This window comes from Entelurus aequoreus, linkage group LG03, assembly GCF_033978785.1.
Source record: "Entelurus aequoreus isolate RoL-2023_Sb linkage group LG03, RoL_Eaeq_v1.1, whole genome shotgun sequence".
Taxonomy (NCBI): Eukaryota; Metazoa; Chordata; class Actinopteri; order Syngnathiformes; family Syngnathidae; genus Entelurus; species Entelurus aequoreus.
Genome location: NC_084733.1, coordinates 77,437,512 through 77,459,375, shown reverse-complemented (window position 1 = coordinate 77,459,375; position 21,864 = coordinate 77,437,512). Strand labels below are relative to the sequence as shown.

The 21,864-nt window shown below is 41.2% G+C and overlaps 1 protein-coding gene across 4 annotated transcripts in view; it reads left to right on the top strand.

Moving 5' to 3' along the window:
* The window catches only part of LOC133646891 (lateral signaling target protein 2 homolog), an 83,991-nt gene extending 62,760 nt beyond the window's left edge, over window positions 1–21,231 (top strand). For 2 of the 4 annotated variants that reach the window (XM_062042781.1, XM_062042783.1), the window contains 13 exons: window positions 6,586–6,726; window positions 12,787–12,924; window positions 13,006–13,208; window positions 13,337–13,426; window positions 13,520–13,609; window positions 13,691–13,792; window positions 13,880–15,382; window positions 15,573–15,668; window positions 16,892–17,055; window positions 18,121–18,237; window positions 18,315–18,419; window positions 19,465–19,568; window positions 19,651–21,231. In XM_062042781.1, coding sequence (XP_061898765.1) covers window positions 6,586–6,726; window positions 12,787–12,924; window positions 13,006–13,208; window positions 13,337–13,426; window positions 13,520–13,609; window positions 13,691–13,792; window positions 13,880–15,382; window positions 15,573–15,668; window positions 16,892–17,055; window positions 18,121–18,237; window positions 18,315–18,419; window positions 19,465–19,568; window positions 19,651–19,782 — 2,985 coding nt within the window. In that variant the 3' untranslated portion in view covers window positions 19,783–21,231. The remainder of the gene's footprint in view (window positions 1–6,585; window positions 6,727–12,786; window positions 12,925–13,005; window positions 13,209–13,336; window positions 13,427–13,519; window positions 13,610–13,690; window positions 13,793–13,879; window positions 15,383–15,572; window positions 15,669–16,891; window positions 17,056–18,120; window positions 18,238–18,314; window positions 18,420–19,464; window positions 19,569–19,650) is intronic. The other 2 variants (XM_062042785.1, XM_062042784.1) reach the window with 2 other exon arrangements.
* The last annotated feature ends 633 nt before the right edge of the window (window positions 21,232–21,864 follow it).

The following is a 21,864-nucleotide window of genomic DNA, read 5'->3' as shown; positions in this document are numbered from 1 at the left end:
TGATAAGACCCAACTTTTCTGGGGAAAAAATGCCAAAGCAGATTTGTTTTACAGCGGAGGAGAATAGCTACCTCTTGTTCCCCTGTCTGCCCCTTTCTCGTCAGCGCCTCCTTTGCAATTGTTAATGTAGGTGGATTTAAGTTTTTTTTAAATGTTTATGATTGTACCAATATGGTTGTTAAAATTAAGGATTTTTGTGATTTCTGATTGTTTGTGAGGGCACCAAAGGAACTTCTGTGTGTATGCGCGTGTTGGCACATCAGCACATACAGAGGACAGCGGCTTGTTGTTGTTTTGGCTTGTTAAGAAAGAGGACGTTGATTCGTCAACCCTTGTTATGCTTGTTTGATATACAGTACTGTATAGAACATTATATTGTGTTCATAGTGTACAAACCTTCCCTAAAAAATATGAACTTTTGTTGAGGCTGGAACCCAATATTCACGACGGCGAGCGCCTGGTGGCCGGGCCTGTCCCCATGGGGCCCAGCTGGGCACAGCCCGAAGAGGCAACGTGAGTCCCCCCTCCAATGGGCTCACCACTCATGAGAGGGGCCATAGAGGCAGGGCACTTGGCGATCCGATCCTCGGTTACATAAGCTAGCTCTTAGGACGTGTTGGAAGCCACGTTGGGTAGACGGTCTCCCGGCTGGCCTGGGAACGCCTTGGGATCCCCCGGGAAGAGCTGGACGAAGTAGCTGGGGAGACGAGGGAGAAGCGAAGGTCCACATGGGAGCGTATCATGCAACAGGAAGCGCTGAAAACATGATGGAAATGCACCTGTGAGAGATTTCTCCATTAATACTTATGTCCATTGTATATTAGCATTAAGCTAACAGCATGTTCTGTTCTATTCGTCCATGCTGGGTGCTCTCAAATTCAATTCAATTTTCCTTTTCTGCAAGCTTCTCCATGATGTGATCAATCTTGCAATTCAGTTCAGAAATCGCCGCAGTCTGTGTCCCACAGCCCTGCCCAAACCATCCATTGCGACGAACAGCCTTTGGGCTCCTTGAGTGGCCGCCATCGTCTTACGAATTTGACGATACACAAGAGCAATGCCCAGCCCAATCAGCAGGTGCCCCGTGATCACGGTTCCAAATTGGTAGATGTCTTCCACGTCCTCGATGGAAAGGACTGAGAGGCACGTGATTCTCCATTTATCCCAGGAATCTCTCACGTACCCCGCAGCAATGGTTCCATCAGGGCAGCCAGGCTCCCCCGAACCTCTTTTCCTCGTCGAAAAGATTTTGTGAATTGCGTCGAGAGTCCAGCTGATCATATCCATGTCTGATGTTTAGATTTGAGGACAGCGCAAAGAAAGAGGCTTCAAAAAAGTTCAGACAAGACAAAAACAAAGAGAGCAAGCTGGGAGAAGAGGGAGCGGGAGAAAATGTGACCGCCCTCACCAGAGGCAAGACAGAAGAAAAAAATATATATATATATATATATATATATATATATATATATATATATATATATATATATATATATATATACAAAATTACTGTAATATTATTTTCTTCATGTTCGTAAAATGTTGGTTAGCTTATTGTTATACTTTGTGTACCTTTTTTCTGCCTCTGTAGATGTTTGTGTTATAAATGTTCTATATAATAACATTTGGGTCCTGGTTAGCGCCGTGCATGGCAGCTCCCGCCATCAGTGTGTGAATGTGTGTGTGTGAATGTGGAAGTAGTTTCAAAGCGCTTTGAGCTCCTTAGAAAGGTTGAAAAGCGCTATACAAGTATAACCCATTTACCATTTACCATAATTGATCCATGGGTGATTGTTCTTTTCTGCTTCCAATTGTTTCCATGGACAATGTTTATCGTAAAGCGCCATGAAAGTACTGAAAAAATGACCATATGCTTCGTTTACATAATTTTCACTGTACACATTATCCCATCGTTGTTCTTTTAGAACTTACCTGCTCATTGGCCTAATGGTTAGAGTGTCCACCCTGAGATCGGTAGGTTGTGAGTTCAAACCCCGGCCGAGTCATACCACAGACTATAAAAATGGGACCCATTACCTCCCTGCTTGGCACTCAGCATCAAGGGTTGGAATTGGGGGTTAAATCACCAAAATGATTCCTGGGTGCGGCACCGCTGCTGCCCACTGCTCCCCTCACCTCTCAGGGGGTGAACAAGGGGATGGGTCAAATGCAGAGGACACATTTCACGACACCTAGTGTGTGTGTGACAATCATTGGTACTTTAACTTTAGATCATTCTTTAAAGCGGTCATACTGTCCTCTGTACATAATCTTTTAAATGTCTATTTGTCATCGATGTTCTTCTTCTTGTAGGTTCCATCATATATTGTGAAAACAGGTATGATCACTAATATCAGATATTAACAGACCACTTGTAGTGTTGTTATCATAATCAATATTAAAAATATTACCAACAAATGTGGCACAGGGATTTGTGATTCTGCTCGGTTTTGTGATTTTTTTGGATATAAACTAATGCTATACATAGTATCAATGAAATTGTCAATGTTATTTTGCTTATTGGGGTTCAAGAGGTCAATGTTGAAATAACCACATAAAAAAAAATGTTTATGGTTGATTTCAGTGAATGTTGCCTTAATCCAGTCCTCAAATATTTCAATGCTTGACTTAGGTGTCCTTTATATACAACTGATTAGTATGTTTTTGCTCTTTCCGTTACATATTTCAATTGTTATACATTCCAAAATATTATCAATCGTAAATGACATGTTTTTACCACAAAGTATTGCAAGTCCTTCATCACATACACAGCTACTCCTCCTCAATTCTTGTTGGTTCTGTTAATGTAGTTTTTTTCATATCCTTGTAGATCAAAGTCTATTCCTTTCTTATCTTCAATCCAAGTATCTGAGATGGCGATCACTTTGAATGAATCGTTGAATTGATCCAAAAATGTTTGATGTTTGTGTAGTTTGGGTATAAACTTCTGCTGTTGAAATTAATAATTAACAATTTGTTGTCGGATTCAATGCTGTTATTATACTGTTCATCTGTATAATAAAAACAATTATTCTTGATTTGAGAGAAAAATTGATATCCGGTTCTAAATTATTCTCCAATTCCAGATTTTTTTATTCCATATTGCTAAAGGTCTCAAATTCCATATTGTATATTGGTTTTCCTCTGTTGTTGTCAATGTAGCATTCATGCTAGCGGTGCCATCCTCGGGTACGTGTTTTGCTTTGAGATGGTATTTTAAACTTTTTGTCACTGCAATACCAACAGGTTACCTCAGTTATATCCAAAGTTTTGTTTTAAGCAAAATTGGCTGTCTCTCATCACGACCACAGACAATGTGCGCGTCTTCCGGGTTAAGCCTTAAGCTGAATGTGATTAATCTTCATTCATTTATGATTACACAATTTTTTATTACCGGTAATCACATGCGTTAGTGCGTTAATGTTGACAGCCCTAATAATAATAATTTAGATTGCGACACAAACAAAGAGCGACGATAAATGTAATTTTTCATTTAAAATTGCATTTAAATTCCTAGTATGTGGCCTTTTCTACAAAAAAGATGGATGTTCTTTTCAAATGCAAAAAAAACAACTATCACACAGTCCAAAACCTGTACTGCTTGGTGGATTATCATCACACTAAAGACAAGAGACAAGTCATCGTGTCTTGTTTTTCAGAAGAGACAAGCCATCAAGCCTTGTTTTTAACATTACATTAATCATAATTTCATGCTATACAAAGTCTGGAGATAAAGCAGCTTGAATATCGTACCTGTCTTGGAGGGATCTAGCACATCTTGAATATTTTCTCCCATGATGCAGTACTGCAGGAATGTTCTCTCTTCTATGAGGAATTCAGCAGGAGGAGGCTGTAGGGTGGCATCTGCTTCAAACACCTCCTTTCTGTCTGGCTGAACATTGGCCTATATGTCTCTGATGTTTGAAATGGAATTATATCACTTTTGCATTGAAAAAGTAAAATTTTACTGTATCCTACATTATGTGGTCAATTGTGTCAAAGACGCTGTAATGATGTCAAGTGTCGAGTCAAGTCAAAAGCCCGTCCGCTTCTCCTGATGTCTGCTTTTCTCATTGAAATAGAGTATATATGAAAAATAATTTGATACTTTCAAATCCAGATAATACATCAATTATTTCAATTAATTGTGCATTTAAATAGAGCTACAGTACATAGCCATTACCATTCAAATTATTCTGCTGTATCTCAATCCTATGAAAAGTCTTTGTAAAATGTCTAAAACGTTTATTTCTCTGCACAGTAATGATGCGACAAGCATCCCTGCTGCAGCTTATATCCTTGGGTTCCCTCCTTGCTGTTTTTCATTATTAATGAGCACGAGTGAGGGGAACAGCGCCATGTATCATATTCAGGGAGAAGCGAAGGTCCACATGGGAGCGTATCACGCAACAGGAAGCTCTGCAAACATGATGGAAATGCACCTGTGAGAGATTTCTCCATTAATACTAATGTTCAGTGTCCATCCATCCATTTTCTACCGCTTATTCCCTTCGGGGTCGCGGGGGGCGCTGGAGTGTGATGCCATAAAAAACACTTCCAGTACATGAAGGACAAAAAGGGTAGTCTCCCTTCTACCAGTCTGCCTAGTCATGCTGCCCTTTTAGCGCCTGAGTTCCTGTGCATTTGGGTCCTTGCGGTGAGTGATGATCAGTGGCGTGCGGTGAGGTTAATGTCTGGTGAGGCACGACTGCATCATCACAGTCAGATTTACAAACATATGAACCTGCAGTGCAGGTGTACCTAATGTTGTGTCCCTGCGGTCGTTCGCGGCTCCTGCAGCGCGAGCATTGTTGTTTTTGCACTTTTTGGCTTCTTGTTAAGTGACTTTTTTTGGGTGGATTCGGTCTTGCACGTGGAGGGTTTGGGTGTGGGCTTTGGTTGGTGTGGCCGCGGCGCTCCCGTCGGGCGGTGCATTCTGCGGCGGAGGTGCTTGGCACCAGGAGGCGGGGTTATGAGACAAGCCTCACACAGTGTGTCTTTGCAGCAGAGTTTTATGAATGCTCAGCACTAAAAATAAGTTACACACATACAGTTGATGACAAAATACACTGTACATTATATACCTCAGCTAACTAAACTATGGAAATGTATAATATAATTCATATAGCAATACGATCTCACTGCACAGCAGGCCAGCAGTTAGCCGAGTCATTGCGCACAATCCATGTTGAGGCACAAATCAGTGGCGTGCCTCAACTGGCTGCTGATCACCGCACCGTCTCTTCCCAGTATTTGAACGGCGAATGTGAAAATAAAAAATAAAAAAATCTAAAACTGGTGAAGTTAAATGGAAAATAACTTTAGTATAATCACTGGATACACATAACAATTTAATAATTTTTTTTTCTTTTTACTTTTTTTTTTCTTTCCATGATGGCAGGTGAGGCCGTGCCTCCCCTTCCTCTAGTGACGGCACACCACTGGTGATGATGTATGTCGGCATGTGGTCGCCGCTTTTAAATCCATTAACCTTTTGATTTGTGAGAATCCTCCCTGCATTGTGTTTACGTGTGCACGTGTTGTCTTTCGCAGTCAAAATTTTATAAACACTTTGATATTCCCTCAAATATACTTTCTTGTTTCATATTTGAGCACAAGTAATTAGTATTATTTTGCAGCCATATTGTGTGTGTCATGATTTTTCACTCAGCCGAAGTGTGATTCGCTCCACGGTGCTGTTGTCCCACACCTCCAGTGCACGGTGGGAGATAATGAATGACACACATGCTCTATGAGGGTCATGCTCACTAATTACGCCTTCTCTTCTGGGAGTTTTCATTGTATTAAACCATTTATTAACTCTCCTTGTCACTATGAATACTAAACATGTCATTTACTCTTCTCCTAAACTGAAAATAAATAGATTCATATGTTATATATTTCATATATATTCTCACAAAGTACCACCTCAGAAAACACTTGGCTCTCTGTGGACCACCATAATGACCAACATTAACATACATTAGCGTAGTAGGTCTATGTATTTTTTTAAAACAAGACAGAGGTTTTATTTAACAAGTATCCATCCATTCATCCATTTTCTACCGCTTGTCTCTCTTGGGATCGCGGGGGGTGCTGGAGCCTATCCCAACAGCACTTGGGCGGAAGGCAGGGCACACCTGGACAAATTGCCATCTCATGGCAGGGCCAACAGATAAACAGTATATTTAATATTTTTGGCCACTGTAACATTACACACAATTCACAAACATCAACAATAAGATTCCATACACATTATATATTCACAGACTTCTTTGGCGTACCACAAGATGGAGCCTGCTTACTGTACCATAGTTTGAGAATCACTCGTGTAGGGTATGTAGGGGAGTAGCGTGTCCCATATACCTGGTTATATTTAAATGTTTTTGCTTTACTGGTCTGCAGCTTATGTGTACATGTACTGATAAATGGTGAGCATTGAGTCCTTCAATGGGGACCCACAAGAGTAATGTGATGAAAAATACATCAATCCCAGTAAGAAATATGTATTGGACCTGGTAGTAGTACAGTGTTTATTTACACAACAATTGTAATTGTTGAAAATCATTCCTTTATGATTCTGTGCAGAGAACAGACCCGCAGCTTCTGGCCCAGTTCTTTTACGCCGACGATGAGTTGAACCAGGTGGCCGCTGAGCTAGACAGTCTCGACGGCAGAAAAGACCCTCAAAGATGTACACTACTGGTCAACCAGTTCCGCTCTTGCCAGGTAAGTCTTTCCTGCAGAAGGCATGTTGCACACACAGCAGCACGTTTGCGTGTGCCATCCTTTTATAATACACCACTGCAACCTTACTGACTTTTTTCCAGTCGTTATATCTAGTTGTTTATTACTTTATTTATATTGTGCACAGTGGTGGCTATCACTAATAACTGGCCGGATGGTAAGAATTTTTTGACAGATCCAAGTTATGCTTGTGCTCAGGCAGACAAGCCAGACTCTGATCCACCTCTTACCAATTGTGCCTGCCGCAGAGATGAGTACCACGCTTCAGCATGGATCAAAGTGCTCACTATTAAAACAATCAAAGCTTTTGATGTATACAGTGTTTGCCCTACATTGATATACTTGCGGCGGCTCGCAATACAGGAAGATAGTATTTCATCTTACAGTTGATATATATGCTACCATCTCCTGGCAGTCATGTTCCACAAAACACTATGTTTTTAAATTAGAGTTTGAGAGTTGAGCAACAGGGTTCCGCTGCTATTCAGCACTCGCATACATGCACGCACACGTATACAGACATTGGCGACTATATGCCTTTAAATAGAAATGTGTTTGCTGTTTCATGTAAATTTTGTTGCGATAAAATCTCATTTGTTAAACATTTGTACAAGTTTGAAACGATCGCATTGCTAATTTTCGTTAGCCTGTCATGGGCTCGTCCATTGTATATTAGCATTAAGCTAACAGCATAAAATCCAACCTTTGTCTTGTATGGTTGCATACAAACCAAATTGTATTGTCGATTCAACATGATTCCAACATGTATTTGCACTGGATTAATGTACTTTCTATTGTGTGCTTAGTTCTACACTAACATCATTTTGGAGATTATCAATGAACAACTTAAAGTTGGAAGTTTTTTCATCTATAATTTAAAGCAGTGTTTCTTAACAATAGGTCTGTGACCCATTGTTGGGCCGTAAACGCTTTCTAGAGCGTTGCCAAAAAATATCTGTTTCTCAGCTGTGGTCCGTATGGGCCGCAGCGGTACTCGGTTGTAATACACTTTTCCACCACTTGTGGCACAAATGACAATATCAAGCTAGAGCCCTGGATAAAGAGAGTATGGCCAACTAAAAAACAGGTGCCATCTTTGCGACCAAGGACATGTGCGGCTGTGCCCAAATGCATTCAATTGCTGTTGTTTGGATGTTAGTTTTTCTGACGAAATAAACCAAAATAACACGTCTATATATAGTTCTAATCATATACTCCAGCTCATGAACTTCCAATAAAACAAGCTTTTATTTCGTGAAAGTATAATTTTGCAGCCGTATTTGACACACATTGCTGCTACATTCATTCAGTGTTTAGTGACCAGCGACCTCTCCAACATGCACCCGACGGTACAATAAATGTAAAAAAATACACAAAACGAGAAAAAAAATAAAGCGTATTACCCTCATCCATCCATCCATTTTCTACCGCTTGTCCCTATTGAGGTCGCGGGGGGTGCTGGAGCCTATCTCAGCTGCAAATTCGGGCGGAAGGCTGGGTACACCCTGGACAAGTCGCCACCTCATCACAGGGCCAACACAGATAGACAGACAACATTCACACTCACATTCACACACTCATTTTGCCTAAATTTTCATTAGCTTTGGACTAACAATCACAGAGAAATTATGACTTTTGTGTGAAGTATGTCAACTGTGGTAACTGTATGTTTTACTCATTATGTATTATTCTAACTGATCTTAATTTTTTGTAACATGATAAGTGAATAAGTGTACTTTTGTAGTTATTTCCCCATAGTTATGCATAATAACTCAGATATGGTAACACTGGCGTGCAGTAGAAAGTATGGAGTGATTCTTGGTTCATAACATATTTGGCTTTATTAATTTTTGACATATTGGTTGCCACTTTATGTTGTATATTTTTCACATGAGATTTCCAGTTAATTTTTCATCTATTATTACACCCAAAATATGGTTTCTTTAATCTTTTAATGTTTATTTGTTATTGTGTTTGACGTTGTCTTCTACTGCTACCAAATAGCATTATTTTAGTTTTACTGAGATTCAAAGATAGTCTGTTTTTGTCAATCCATCTCTTTAATCTGTTCATTTTTTCTGTTATTGTTTCTATGCATTCTCTCCTAAACAAAATGTTGTGTTGTGTGTTCACTTCGCACAAGACGCTGTAGTTGGTGACTCCCAGCATTGACGGGGAACCTCTACTTCCTATACTTGTCTTATTTCCAGGTTGCAGGGAAAGCGATGTAAAATCTTTCCACAATTCATGTGGAAAAACGAATGAGGAAGCGCCGCAAACACATAGCAAAGTTGGTAGAAATCAGTAGGCCTGTAGTCACGTGAGTGCTTTTCGACCAATCATTGAAGCGATTGCCTGAAACCGGCTTGACTGTATCAAACAAACTGAAGAAGTCTGGCGCCTAAGTCATAGAGAAGTTTTATTCAAGTGTGAAAATTATGACTTAAGTGGTGATGCTGTATTTTTGTTTACACTTAAATTTTATTGACCGTTTATTCAAAAAACATATATTATTTATTTTTATTTAAGTTAGAATTAATTTATTTTAGCACTGCGTAATTGTATGTACATTTATTTTTCATGAGTTTTTATGAGTCCCTTGTTTTGCAGTATATTTGATTAGTATTCACTTGTGTAATCAGTCTGTCCAAAGCCTTGATAATAATCTTTGTGATTTACACATGGTTTCATATCATTTGATATAATTATTGAGTATGTTTAAAATCAAGAGTAAGATTACTATTTTAGTGTTAATATATGAGTGGGCCCTGGGCCCCTCTGTCTTAGAAAAGTGGGGCCCTGAGGTCAAAAAGCTTAAGAATCCCTGATTTAAAGGACCGTTTACCTATCTACAAACTAAATTCCAACATTTAGGGAGGGCATAATAATATATGCAAATAAACCAGGCATGACGCCTGCATTACATTGTAGTAATAAAATAAACAGCAACAATTGAAAAATAGAGCAAACAATATATAATTAGCAAGAAAAAATATAGTGATATTAATAACACCGTTTTGTCTCTAAAAAATGTGTCTTTTTTAAATGCATGCGTCATAGCCAATTATGCAAATTGTATGATGATGTCATTTTGATACTGCCCCGGCTGTGCCATCGCCACACACTTATCCACGCCCACACACAACCACAATTGAGTTGCCTGTTTGTGGGAAACACTTGTACATAAAGACAACCATCAGCTTGATTTGACACCGATCCATCAGTCCATGTTTTATAGAGTCTTCCGAGGCAACAAGTTTCTGTGACTTTGGTTTTTGGCCTACAAGCTCAAAATAGACACTGTCTGCCAGTCTAAAAACGAGTGTGATGATCTCATTGTTACCTTATCTAGGCCAAGTTCCTACATGAAGCATGTTGGCTGATAACGTGCAGTTAAGTACAGAGTTTTTATGACTGTGTAGGGGTCTTTGAAGACAGAAAAACATATGCTCTTCTTAACAAAAACCTTAGTCTTGTTATGGTTTGTTAATCTTTAGAGAGAGACTGTTTACAATGGCACCTTTTGATTAAAGTAAGGCTGGAACAAGACAGTTTTTTGTGCATCACTCACATATTTTCCTAAGTCCATTGTTGTATTGCATTACATTTAGTGGCTCAGATGCACATAATGATGATACAGAAACTAAAGTATTCATTGTGCGATCATGGCTGAGAGCAGCTTAGAGGGCTGTGCATGAGTGACGGATGCCATGCTGCATCATGCTGAGTTAGCTACAGGTGGTTTTATGAGGTCAGCATGTCGCCTGTTGTGCTTCAGCAGCCCCCCTAACACCACCTGCACACCAGGCAGGGCTTAATAAGGTCACCGCTTGATCCCCAACTGTTCTCTTACGCTCCTCCCTTGGCTAATGTACCACTTGGTTTCTGGAGTGTTTCATGTTGTGTTTCCATTGGCGCCATTGACACACCACATTGCGCGACAACAAGAATATCAGGCTGCTACTATCACTATCAGCTGCTATTCACGTTAGTCTCTGGGGGTTTCTGGCATGTTGCTCATGTTATGTCTGCCTGAGTGGTCCAACAATGTGTGTGTGTGTTTTTTTAGATTCACAGGGATTTAATTATACAGTGCATCCGGAAAGTATTCACAGCGCTTCACTTTTTTCACATTTTGTTATGTTACAGCCTTATTACAAAATGTAATTAATGTATTTTTGTCTTCCAAATTCCATAGACAATACCCCATAATGACGATGTGAAAAGTTTTTTTAAAATGTTTAGCAAATTTATTGAAAAAAAATAATAATAATAATAATCACATGTACATAAATATTCAAACCCTTTTCTCAATACTTTGTTGATGCACCTTTGGCAGCAATTATAGTCTGAAGTCTCTTTGAAAACGTTATCACAAGCTTGGCACACCTAGTGGTTTTCATTCAGGATGTCTCTGTATATTGCTGCATTCATCTTTCTCTCTATCCTGACTGGTCTCCCAGTTCCTGTCGCTAAAAAACATTCCCACAGCATGATGCTTCCACCACCATGCTTCACTGTAGGGGTGATATTGGCCTGGTGATGAGTGGTGCCTGGTTTCCTCCAAACAAGATGCCTGAATTTACCATGAATTGATTAACGTGGACCCCGACTTAAACAAGTTGAAAAACGTATTCGGGTGTTACTATTTAAGTGGTCAATTGTACGGAATATGTACTGTACTGTGCAATCTACTAATAAACGTTTCAATCAATCAATCAATCAATCAATGGTATTCATGCGAAAGAGTTCAGTCCTTGTCTAATCAAACCAGAGAATTGTGTTTTTTGGCAAACTTTGTTCTAAGAAATGGCTTCTGTCTTGCCACTATACCATACAGGCCTGATTGGTTGATTGATGCCGAGTTGGTTGTCTTTCTGGAAGGTTCTCCTCTTTCCACGAAGGAATGCTGTAGCTCTGACAGAGTGACCATCGGGTTCTTGGTCACCTCCCTGACTAGACTAAGATGAATGCAGCAATCCTGGATGAAAACCAACACTTTCCATCCAACCTGATGGAGTTTGAGGGGTGCTACAAAGAGAATTGGGCAAAGAGGAATGGGTGAAACTGTCCAAAGATAAGCTTGTGACATCCTATTCAAAATTATTTGAGGCTGTAATTTCTGCCAAATGTGCATCAACAAAGTATAGAGCAAAGGCTGTGAATGATTATGTACATGTGTTTTTTTTGTTGTTTTATTTTAATGAATTTGCAATAAAATGTAAAATACATTTTCATTATGGGGTATTGTCTGTAAAATTTAAAGAACAAAAATTAATGTATTCAATTATGGAATAAGGCTATTACATAACAAAATTTATCAAAAGTAAAGGGCTGTAAATACTTTCCCGATGCACTGTATGTCATACACCAAATAGAGGTGGAGAGGAAGGTTCAAAGACAAGCAGGGTCACAGTTAGATAGAAGCTGAAAAAAGAATGGCAGAAAATCTATCCTGTCTGGTGCTGTCATCAAAAGTGTGTACCTCACCACCCTTGATGATTTGCAGCTTGTACGCGAGATGATTATCACCAATGTACCTTGCTACCAGAGGCTCACAGACACGCCAACAGTTCAAAGCTGTGAAGGAAGCAACGGCCAAGCCTTCCCTCTCAAAGTTTTTTAATCTTCCTCCACTGCGCGTGCGGAGAAATACGCAGTGCTGCGCCTGACAAGATTACAGTGCACAGTGCAGCCACAGTTTAGTGAAAAGCTCATTGTAGGTTACTGTTATGGCTCTTGTACATGCCAGCGGCACATAAGCTCTTGATTAGCTTTTGCGGTGTGTGACACTTTTTCACAGCTTGAATTATAGGCATCAGCTTAAGGTTTTTATTGAAGGGTAGCAACCCTAATGATGTAAAACTTGTCAAAGTCCTTTCATTCATTTCCCAATCGATGATCTCCGAAGGCTGCTGTGGCTCTCTTGGGGAAACGGGTGCATAAAACAAAAAAAAAAAATAAATTAAAAAAAATAAAAAAACCTCGTGACACTCATGTTATGTCCTTTCAATTTGGTTTTGTCACTCTGCGGCTTTACAGGACAATGTGCTCAACATTATCAATCAGATCATGGATGAATGTATCCCCTGCGACCGAGCCAACAGAGACTTCTCTGTTAAGTTCCCCGAGGAGATTCGTCATGACAACTTGGCAGGGCAGCTGTGGTTTGGAGCAGAGGTACAGTATTCCCCCCGCACCAGCCTGGAGACAAACAACCCTGCATAAAGATGTAAAAATACTGTTTGTTGTCTTGTTCAGTGTTTGGCTGCAGGCTCCATCATCATGAACAGGGAGATTGAAAGTATAGCGATGAGACCCCTGGCGAAGGACTTGACTCAAAGCCTGGAGGAGGTACGCAACATCACCAGAGACCAGGCCCTGCGCGACCTCAACTTTTATACAGACCGCATGAGGGACGCACTGCGACATTTCGACAGCCTTTTTGCTGAGTTTGAACTTAGGTAAATTAGGAGCAGACCTTTGGCGGCTGCAGCACCAATACTAATTCACAAATGCTATCCTCTTGACAACACACATTTGATTTAACAGTAAATATCCTCATGCTTGCTAATGAAAACTTGTGTTTTAGCTATGTTTCAGCCATGGTGCCTGTCAAGTCCCCCAAAGAATACTATGTACAGCAGGAGGTCATCGTGCTCTTCTGTGAGACGGTGGAAAGGTGATTTTTATAGACATACTTCATCGGAAACATAATCTGTGTCTTGTCGACAAAGTAGTAATAATATTTGTGCTGTGTTTCCTTTTGTCCCAGGGCGCTGAAGCTGGGCTACCTCACACAAGACATGATTGATGACTATGAGCCTGCACTGATGTTTACAATTCCCAGACTAGCCATTGTATGGTAAGTGTTGCCCGTCTTCTCCAGGGTTCCGGCCTCTCTCCTCCTTCCAGTCCTCATTTAGAAGTTTTTATCTATTTTTAGCGGGCTGGTTGTGTACTCAGAGGGACCTCTCAACCTAGACCGGAGAGGGGAGGACATATCAGAGCTCTTTCGGCCTTTTCGTTCTTTACTGAAGAAAATAAGGTGATATCCACGTTCAATATGTCACCAGAAATTCTGGCGCTTTAGCCAAAAAAATACGTTAAAGCTAGCTTTTGATGCCTTTTCCAGAGACCTGCTGCAGACTCTGACTGACGAAGAGTTGGTAATGCTTGAGAGGAACCTCTGCATCTCTCAGGACGGCGAGTTGGCCACAGGCCCCGGACAGGCCACAAAGACCGCACCAGCACCTGTTGAAGAGAATCAATCCTCCAGCAGCCCCACAAATGACACCTCCATGGGGCCAAGTGATGACAAGCATTTGGCTGTTTTTGTCTGCCCCAGCCAGGAGGAGGAGTTGGCAGAAGTGGAAAAAGGCTGGGAGGAAGTGGAATCTGAGAAAGGGGAGCAGGAGCAGGGCCTGCTGTGTGAGGAGGCAGAGGAAGCTGAACTTGCTTGTTCCATGCAGTATGACGAGGAAGAACTGGAGCAGCTCAACATGATGGTGTACCGTGTAGGTGACGAAATGTCCACTCTGCTGTCGCCTCCGAGCCAGGGTCAGTCCCCAGCACACCGTCCCAACCGAGGAGAGACAGGAGGCGCCAGTGGGGCCTCCAGCATTGAGGCTTCCCCTATCAGGGTGCTGAGGTGCCGAGGAAGCACAGGAATCTATTTAGAGGAAGAAGACAGGGTCTTCTTCATGGAAGATGTGGACGCAGCAGGAGACAGAATCACCTGCATCTCAAGAGACGTTCGGAGTAGTATTGCTTTGCCTTCTAAAGCGCCAATGTCTGCTCCTTCTTTTCAACGGAGTCCAGGTCAGAGGGCTGACTCAGTCGGCAACGGTTGGCACTCTGAGGCACCTTCAGAGCCACCATGTCTACAGCCATGCAGCAAAAACACACGCTGTCTCAATGCAATGCGCCCACCGTGCACCTCTGCCCCCAGCTCGGCACCTCTGCCTTATACCAATGGCTGGGAGGTGGGCCTAGAGGGCAATATGAGTGAAACCGCGGAAGTCATTGCCCATCGTATGGGTGGGATGAAGCTGTCGGCCACTGTCATTTTCAACCCCCGCTCCCCGAGCTTGACGGAGCTGGCAGTGGACAAGCTGCTGCTTCAGAGGCCATCTCCCTCAGAGATTGAACCCTGCGGCCACCTGGTGGCCACTCACTGCCTACTTAACTCATGTGTTTGCTGCGGGAGCTGTGAAGACGCTCACGATGACGCTTTCACCTCTGAGACCGCGGGGCTTGAGTTAGGCCTCGCTTTTGGAGCTGATAAACACTGCAAGACCGCGGCCCCCGGGTCTTTCATCCAATCATCTGCTTGCCGGCTGCCCCCTCGAAGCCGCGAGCCCCTCAGTAGAGGAGAACTCTGCCAGCTGTCTACCGCTTCCTCCCGCTGCTTGAATGAGCCCCTGGAAGAGGAGGGAAGACCTCAGCTCTGTGAGAAGTGCCTGTTGGGCATCCCTCAGCTGGAGAATCACAATCAGGACTGTAGCAACTGCAGAAGTGATAAAGACTTCCCATGCAACCATCAGGAGACGACTGAAAACATAGAGGCCGAAATAGATAGGCAAGGAGTTAAAGAATCCAAGAGGAACAACAAAGAGGAGAGCAGGAAGGGCTCCAGGTAAATCTGACTCTTACAGTCTTTTATTGTCATGTATTTTATACTTAGCCTATTATGTCCTATTTCATCATACACCTAAATCATTTAGTGTTCTATTGTCATGATTTCTCCTTTTTAGTTTCACCATTTTTGTGATTTAGTATTTTTCTAATATTTTCTTTATTTTTCTCCTTTTGTTTTGTTGTTTTAGCTTTCACAACTCCCCTCTCAGCTCTGTGTCAGGTAGTGACTGTGACAGTGTGTCGGTCACCACATGTAGTCTATCCAGCAGTGCTTACACTCCAAGGTAACTATGAGCAACATAGTTTTTCCCACATGACTATGTATTTGTTTGTGGAAGCAAACGTTTCTACTCTGAAACCACTGCACACAAATCGCACAATGTGCTCAAAACATGCACGCCTAGAGGGTTGCATTGCTATCTTTTTTCTGGCAAATAATCAAATCAAATCAAATCAACTTTATTTATAAAGCACATTTAATATTTACCACAGGGGTAGCCAAAGTGCTGTACAATGGGCAGGTTAAAAGATAATACGAGAACCGAGCAAACACAACACAAACAGAACACGATAAAAAATAAATAAATAAAACATAATAATAAAACAAATAAACCACATGTGCTGGTATTTAAACCCCAAAGCCTGATCCAAAAAGTTGTATCAATTTGAAATGTATCACACAGCTAAATGCACTATACCAAACCACTGTAACTTTAGGGTGTTTAGCCATATCAGCACGTTTCAAAAGGTCTGACATAGATCGAATCTTACGAAAACCAAAGCAATTTTTTCACTAAGAAATAATACACATTTGAAAGAGAATACTTTTAGTTTTACATGTTATAAACAATGCAAAATAAATGTAAATGACAAATTAAATGTATAAATGAACATTCAACATCACTTTTAACATTAATGAAGACTCTTGTTGGCAATGGCGGGGAAGGGGCGGAAAGAGCCACACACATGCTAACTTTGTTCTTTGCAATGAATTATTTCTTGAATTCAATATTGTTTCTCACCTTCTTTATCAATCCTGCAACTTTTTTTTGCTTTATTTTGCAAGTTATACTCTGGCGATAATTTTGGTTTAAAACAAATCCTAAGAATATTGGAGCGTATTTTTTGCTCCTATAAAAAAAAATAAGAAAACTGCATTACATGTATGCTAGCATGTCATTCAAAGCATTTTGAAAGCAAGCACTAGAGCTCCCACTAACGAAATTTACAGTGAGGTTAACAAATGATGTGTTTTTTTAAAACAAGGCAGACATTATTTTAGTTTTCATCTGTGATATTCCGTTGTCTTTGGTGTCTTAAATCTCAACATCTTTACTCAATAAAAAATAGATGATTGGTGTGAATAATGTAAGGACATTAAGGGGATTTAAACAACGTCTTTGCCATCAGTGTGTGAATGTGTGTGTGAATAGGAAGGTAGAAAAGCGCTATACAAGTATAACCCATTTATCATTTATTTATTTATTTCTTCCATCACTTCCTTCAGCCCTGTCAGCAGCCTCACTCCAAGTTCAGGCATGTCAGAGGACCTGGACCATGAGGAGATCCAGCTTGCCCTGCAAGATGCAAAGGTGGCCGCCCGCAATAAGATACGTTCACGCTTCCACAGCAGCAGTGACCTTATCCACCGCCTCTTTGTTTGTATATCAGGTAATGTCCTGCGCCTGTTCTGATGTGTATCACCCTTGTTGACATCAATCATCAATCAATCAATGTTTATTTATATAGCCCTAAATCACAAGTGTCTCAAAGGGCTGCACAAGCCACAACGACATCCTCGGTACAGAGCCCACATACGGGCAAGGAAAACTCACCCCAGTGGGACGTCGGTGTGAATGACTATGAGAAACCTTGGAGAGGACCGCATATGTGGGTAACCCCACCCCCCCTCCCCCCTCTGGGGGAGACCGAAAGCAATGGATATCGAGTGGGTCTGACATAATATTGTGAAAGTCCAGTCCATAGTGGATCTAACACAATAGTGAGAGTCCAGTCCATAGTGGGGCCAAAAGGAAACCATCCCGAGCGGAGCAGCGCAGAGATGTCCCCAACCGATGCACAGGCGAGCGGTCCACCCCGGGTCCCGACTCTGGACAGCCAGCACTTCATCCATGGCCACCAGACCTGCCCCCCCCCCGACCCCCCACCCCACAAGCGAGAGGGGGGAAGAAGAGAAACGGCAGATCAACTGGTCTAAAAAGGGGGTCTATTTAAAGGCTAGAGTATACATATGAGTTTTAAGATGGGACTTAAATGCTTCTACTGAGGTAGCATCTCTAACTGTTACCGGGAGGGCATTCCAGAGTACTGGAGCCCGAATAGAAAATGCTCTATAGCCCGCAGACTTTTTTTGGGCTCTGGGAATCACTAATAAGCCGGAGTTCTTTGAACGCAGATTTCTTGCCGGGACATATGGTACAATACAATCGGCAAGATAGGCTGGAGCTAAACCGTGTAGTATTTTATACGTAAGTAGTAAAACCTTAAAGTCACATCTTAAGTGCACAGGAAACCAGTGCAGGTGAGCCAGTACAGGCGTAATATGATCAAACTTTCTTGTTCTTGTCAAAAGTCTAGCAGCCGCATTCTGTACCAACTGTAATCTTTTAATGCTAGACATATGGAGACCCGAAAATAATACGTTACAGTAATCGAGACGAGACATAACGAACGCATGAATAATGATCTCAGCGTCGCATGTGTTATGTGATTCAGGCGTTGCTGATCAGCTGCAGACCAACTACGCCAGCGACCTACGCAGCATCCTCAAAACGCTGTTTGAGGTCATGGCGACCAAGTGTGAGCAGGGAGACAATGGTAACCAAAAGAAAGGTGGGGATCAAAAAGGGGGGGGTGATCAATTATTTAAGCACAGCTCGGTTTTAAGTCTGTTTTTCATTGACACCCAGCAGGTCCTGTTGTGCGAAGTGCTGTACTTGAAGACTGTGCCCTCTGTCAGGAGACCATTTCCTCATCAGAATTGGCAGCCAAGGCCCGGGAAGGACACTTTGAAGGTCAGCATGCCCACAAACACGCAAACTTTACATTACAAACACCAAATGTAAAAAAAATCTCATCTGCCTCATCCGTGGCATCTTTTTTAAATTATGAGTTTTTATGATGTCACAAAGGAAAAACCTCCTTTCCCTGTTATCTCCACTGATCCACTCCTAGCTATATAAGTCCGCCCCGTGTATATAGCCCCACTTCATAGAGGGAAGCTTTGTTTTAAAAAAAAGAAAAAATGCAGGCTTTGCTACACATCTTAACATCAAGCCTGTTGCACTGTCAAATACTTGTCAGTAATTTTTGCTCAGGAGCACATTTAGTGAGGGCTCCAAGCCTCATTGTGATAACTGTTTGATTATGGCAATGCAAAATAGATTTTCGAATGATGTTCTAACATGTTCTTTAATGTGAGAATAATATGTCATCTCACTCTTGTGGCACTCATGCAGTCGCTTTTGAAGTTTGGAGTTCCCTAAAAAACAGCTACCAATATGATCCAGCCCCATGTATACAGCCACCACATCACAAAAGACAGTTTTGAAAAATAAATTTAAAAAATCAGGCTTTGCTACCCATCTTATAAGCAACCCTGAATACCATTGTGCTAAATGTTTGTTGTTAACTGTGCTATAAATGTTTGTTGTTAACTATGCTAAATGTTTGTTGTTAACTATACTAAATGTTTGTTGTTAACTATGCTAAAGTGACTTTTGAATTATGTTCTAGCAGTAATATGTGTCTGTAGAACCTGTTTATGTGCACCAAAAGTAAGAAATCCATAATCTCCCTCATTTGTTTGCTCTACTTTTGAGCGTAGAGGTGCTAAAGCGGTCGCTTTTGAAGTTCTGACTTTTCCACTTCAATCCCCAATGATACTGCCTTCAACCTGCCCCTAGCTAGTTGAGCCCGCCATGCTGTGCATATGCTCACCACTTCGGAGGACAGCCTTGTAAAAAGGCAGGCTTCGCTGCACATCTTAAAAATCAAGATAAAACACATTAGCCTTTTTGTGAAGTTGTCAAGGTTCATTTTGGTGTTGCCTGTGTGTAGACCCTCCGGACTGGGTTCCAGATGAAGTGTGCAGCTTCTGTATCGCCTGCAAAGCTCCTTTCACCGTCATCCGCCGGAAGCATCACTGCAGGAGCTGTGGGAAAGTATGATCAACACACAAGTGAATACCGTTAGTATGTGTTGATCAAACAAATGCCTGACATACGTTGCGTGTCATCCTCTCAGATCTTTTGCTCTCGCTGCTCCTCCAACTCGGCTCCATTGCCACGTTATGGCCAGATGAAGCCCGTGAGGGTGTGCACACACTGCTACATGTTTCATGTCACACCTTTCTACAGTGACAAGGCCACTATTTGATGCCCTGTCATTACTGAAAGCACAGCAAAGAAGATGCAAAGATGGCAAAACATCGATGTCAGCGTGCCTGCAAGGAGAGTCATCAAAATGGACGTCGGGGCAGAAAGCAAGCAACGGTCTTACCAGTTTCTGCCTTCTAATGTTGGAATGTTAACCATATTGTTGGCTCGGTATGCACATGTGATTCACACACTGACAGTGGAGGTGTAAAAGACAGGACGAGGATGCAATCATAGACTTTGAACTGGGATTTTGCAGCACAACCTTAGAACAGGTCCACCTTTACAAATACAAATGAAAGGACTTCCTATTCTTCAGCGAGCTTCCTACATTTGTGCCAGAGCTCCCACGGGACTCGGATTAGTCAAAAGAATGTAAGTCTTAACAACTATGTAAATAAGGATCATTCTGTTAATAACCACACTACAATGTCTACTACAGCTGCTTTTTACACAGGAACTGGTCAGCAATCCTCTCCAGCAGTCCAGTCGCAAAATGATCATAGATTGCTTTTCTATTGAGATTTTTGTCATGCTTTTCATGGCGATGAATGTTAATTGTGTATCACTTCTTGAAATGGGTCAAGACTCCAACACAACGGTTTGCCTTTTTTATGGGCTGTGCCCATTGCTGTTAGGTGCACTACGGTATGTTGGCCACATGGGTGCTCCTCTGCACTGTCATCACTGTCTGGTGTTTGAGGCCCTCTAGGGGAGAGTTGATCTCTCATCAACACCCATCAGATATGAGTTTGACGCAGAGGCCGTCTTCCCAGGTGCTGGCCTTCAGACTACTTAATGCTCCTTGTTTTTTTTCCTCTCCTGATAGTGCAATATTGTGTTTACTAAACATTTAGTATAAACAACCATTTCTTGTCTAAAATGGTTGTAAGCCATTTCATAAGCTACCAATGTTTACGCTAAATTGAACTGCTTTGAGCTAGACATCCTTTATTCCCTTTGCAATGACAAACTCACGCGCACCATCTATCTCCTAATATTATATTACGTTGGGTACATTAAGAGTGGGCATCTTGTCATTCTGCTGTGACTCAAAGCAGCTTCTCAGGCATTACATAATCAGGAACACTCAGTCTTATTGTCCACAAAATTGAAACTCACTTTGAAAAGGTATGTTTTTAATTTCTTTCATAAAGAATCAAAATGACATACGGCGCTATATCACTTTTATGTATATTCACAGGGAATCATGAAGTAATTTAATGCCGGGCTGGTATCCTACTATTTCAGAGCTTGGTCCTATTTTATAAGATGACACTACATGTCCATGATGGAGCTGTGTTCAATTTTGAACAAAATTATGTTGTTTAATTTTAAATGCAATGTAAAATGAAATAAATGACTTTTCTGGTTTAAAAATGTTGATCGATCATCTACAAGCGATTTGGTTTGTAATTGATAGAAATGTTGAGTGTCAAATAAAGGGAAGCAACCACCACAAGTCGACAATTGTTCACATAAAACCCTAATAATAAATTATTATAAATGTATAATAAATAATAATTTTATAGTGTGAGCCATCCTGGAAGCAATCTTTTCCAGACAGCCATGCTTTGAATAAGCAACTGTTAAGTCCTATGAACGTATGGTAATGGAGAACTGCATCCTCTTGTAAAATAAACCCGAACTGTTTTTACAGTAGGCTACACTTATTTACACATTTATCACCACTCTAATCATTAAGTTTATGTACATTTATTTTTACACATGAGAGGCAGTTATGTATAAATGTTTCTAGCAATAGAAGTACTTCATTGCAAACATGTCGTATTTCACCACTAGATGGCAGCACTATTATAGTATATTTTGGTACTCTAATTGGCTACATTTTCTATGCTATTTTACCTGAAGTGCATATTCTATTACACTATTCACTGTTCTTATTTTGTAAATAATGTCAATGCAAGGCTCTGACATGCTTTTAAAATGTTATTTTACCAATTGGCTAATAATTAGAGATTACAATGACTTTGGCAATGTGGGACCATGCAGCCCTCGAAAAACATAAAAAGGTTGGGGCCTCCCCTAATTTCCCATCCATCCATTTTCTACCGCTTGTCTC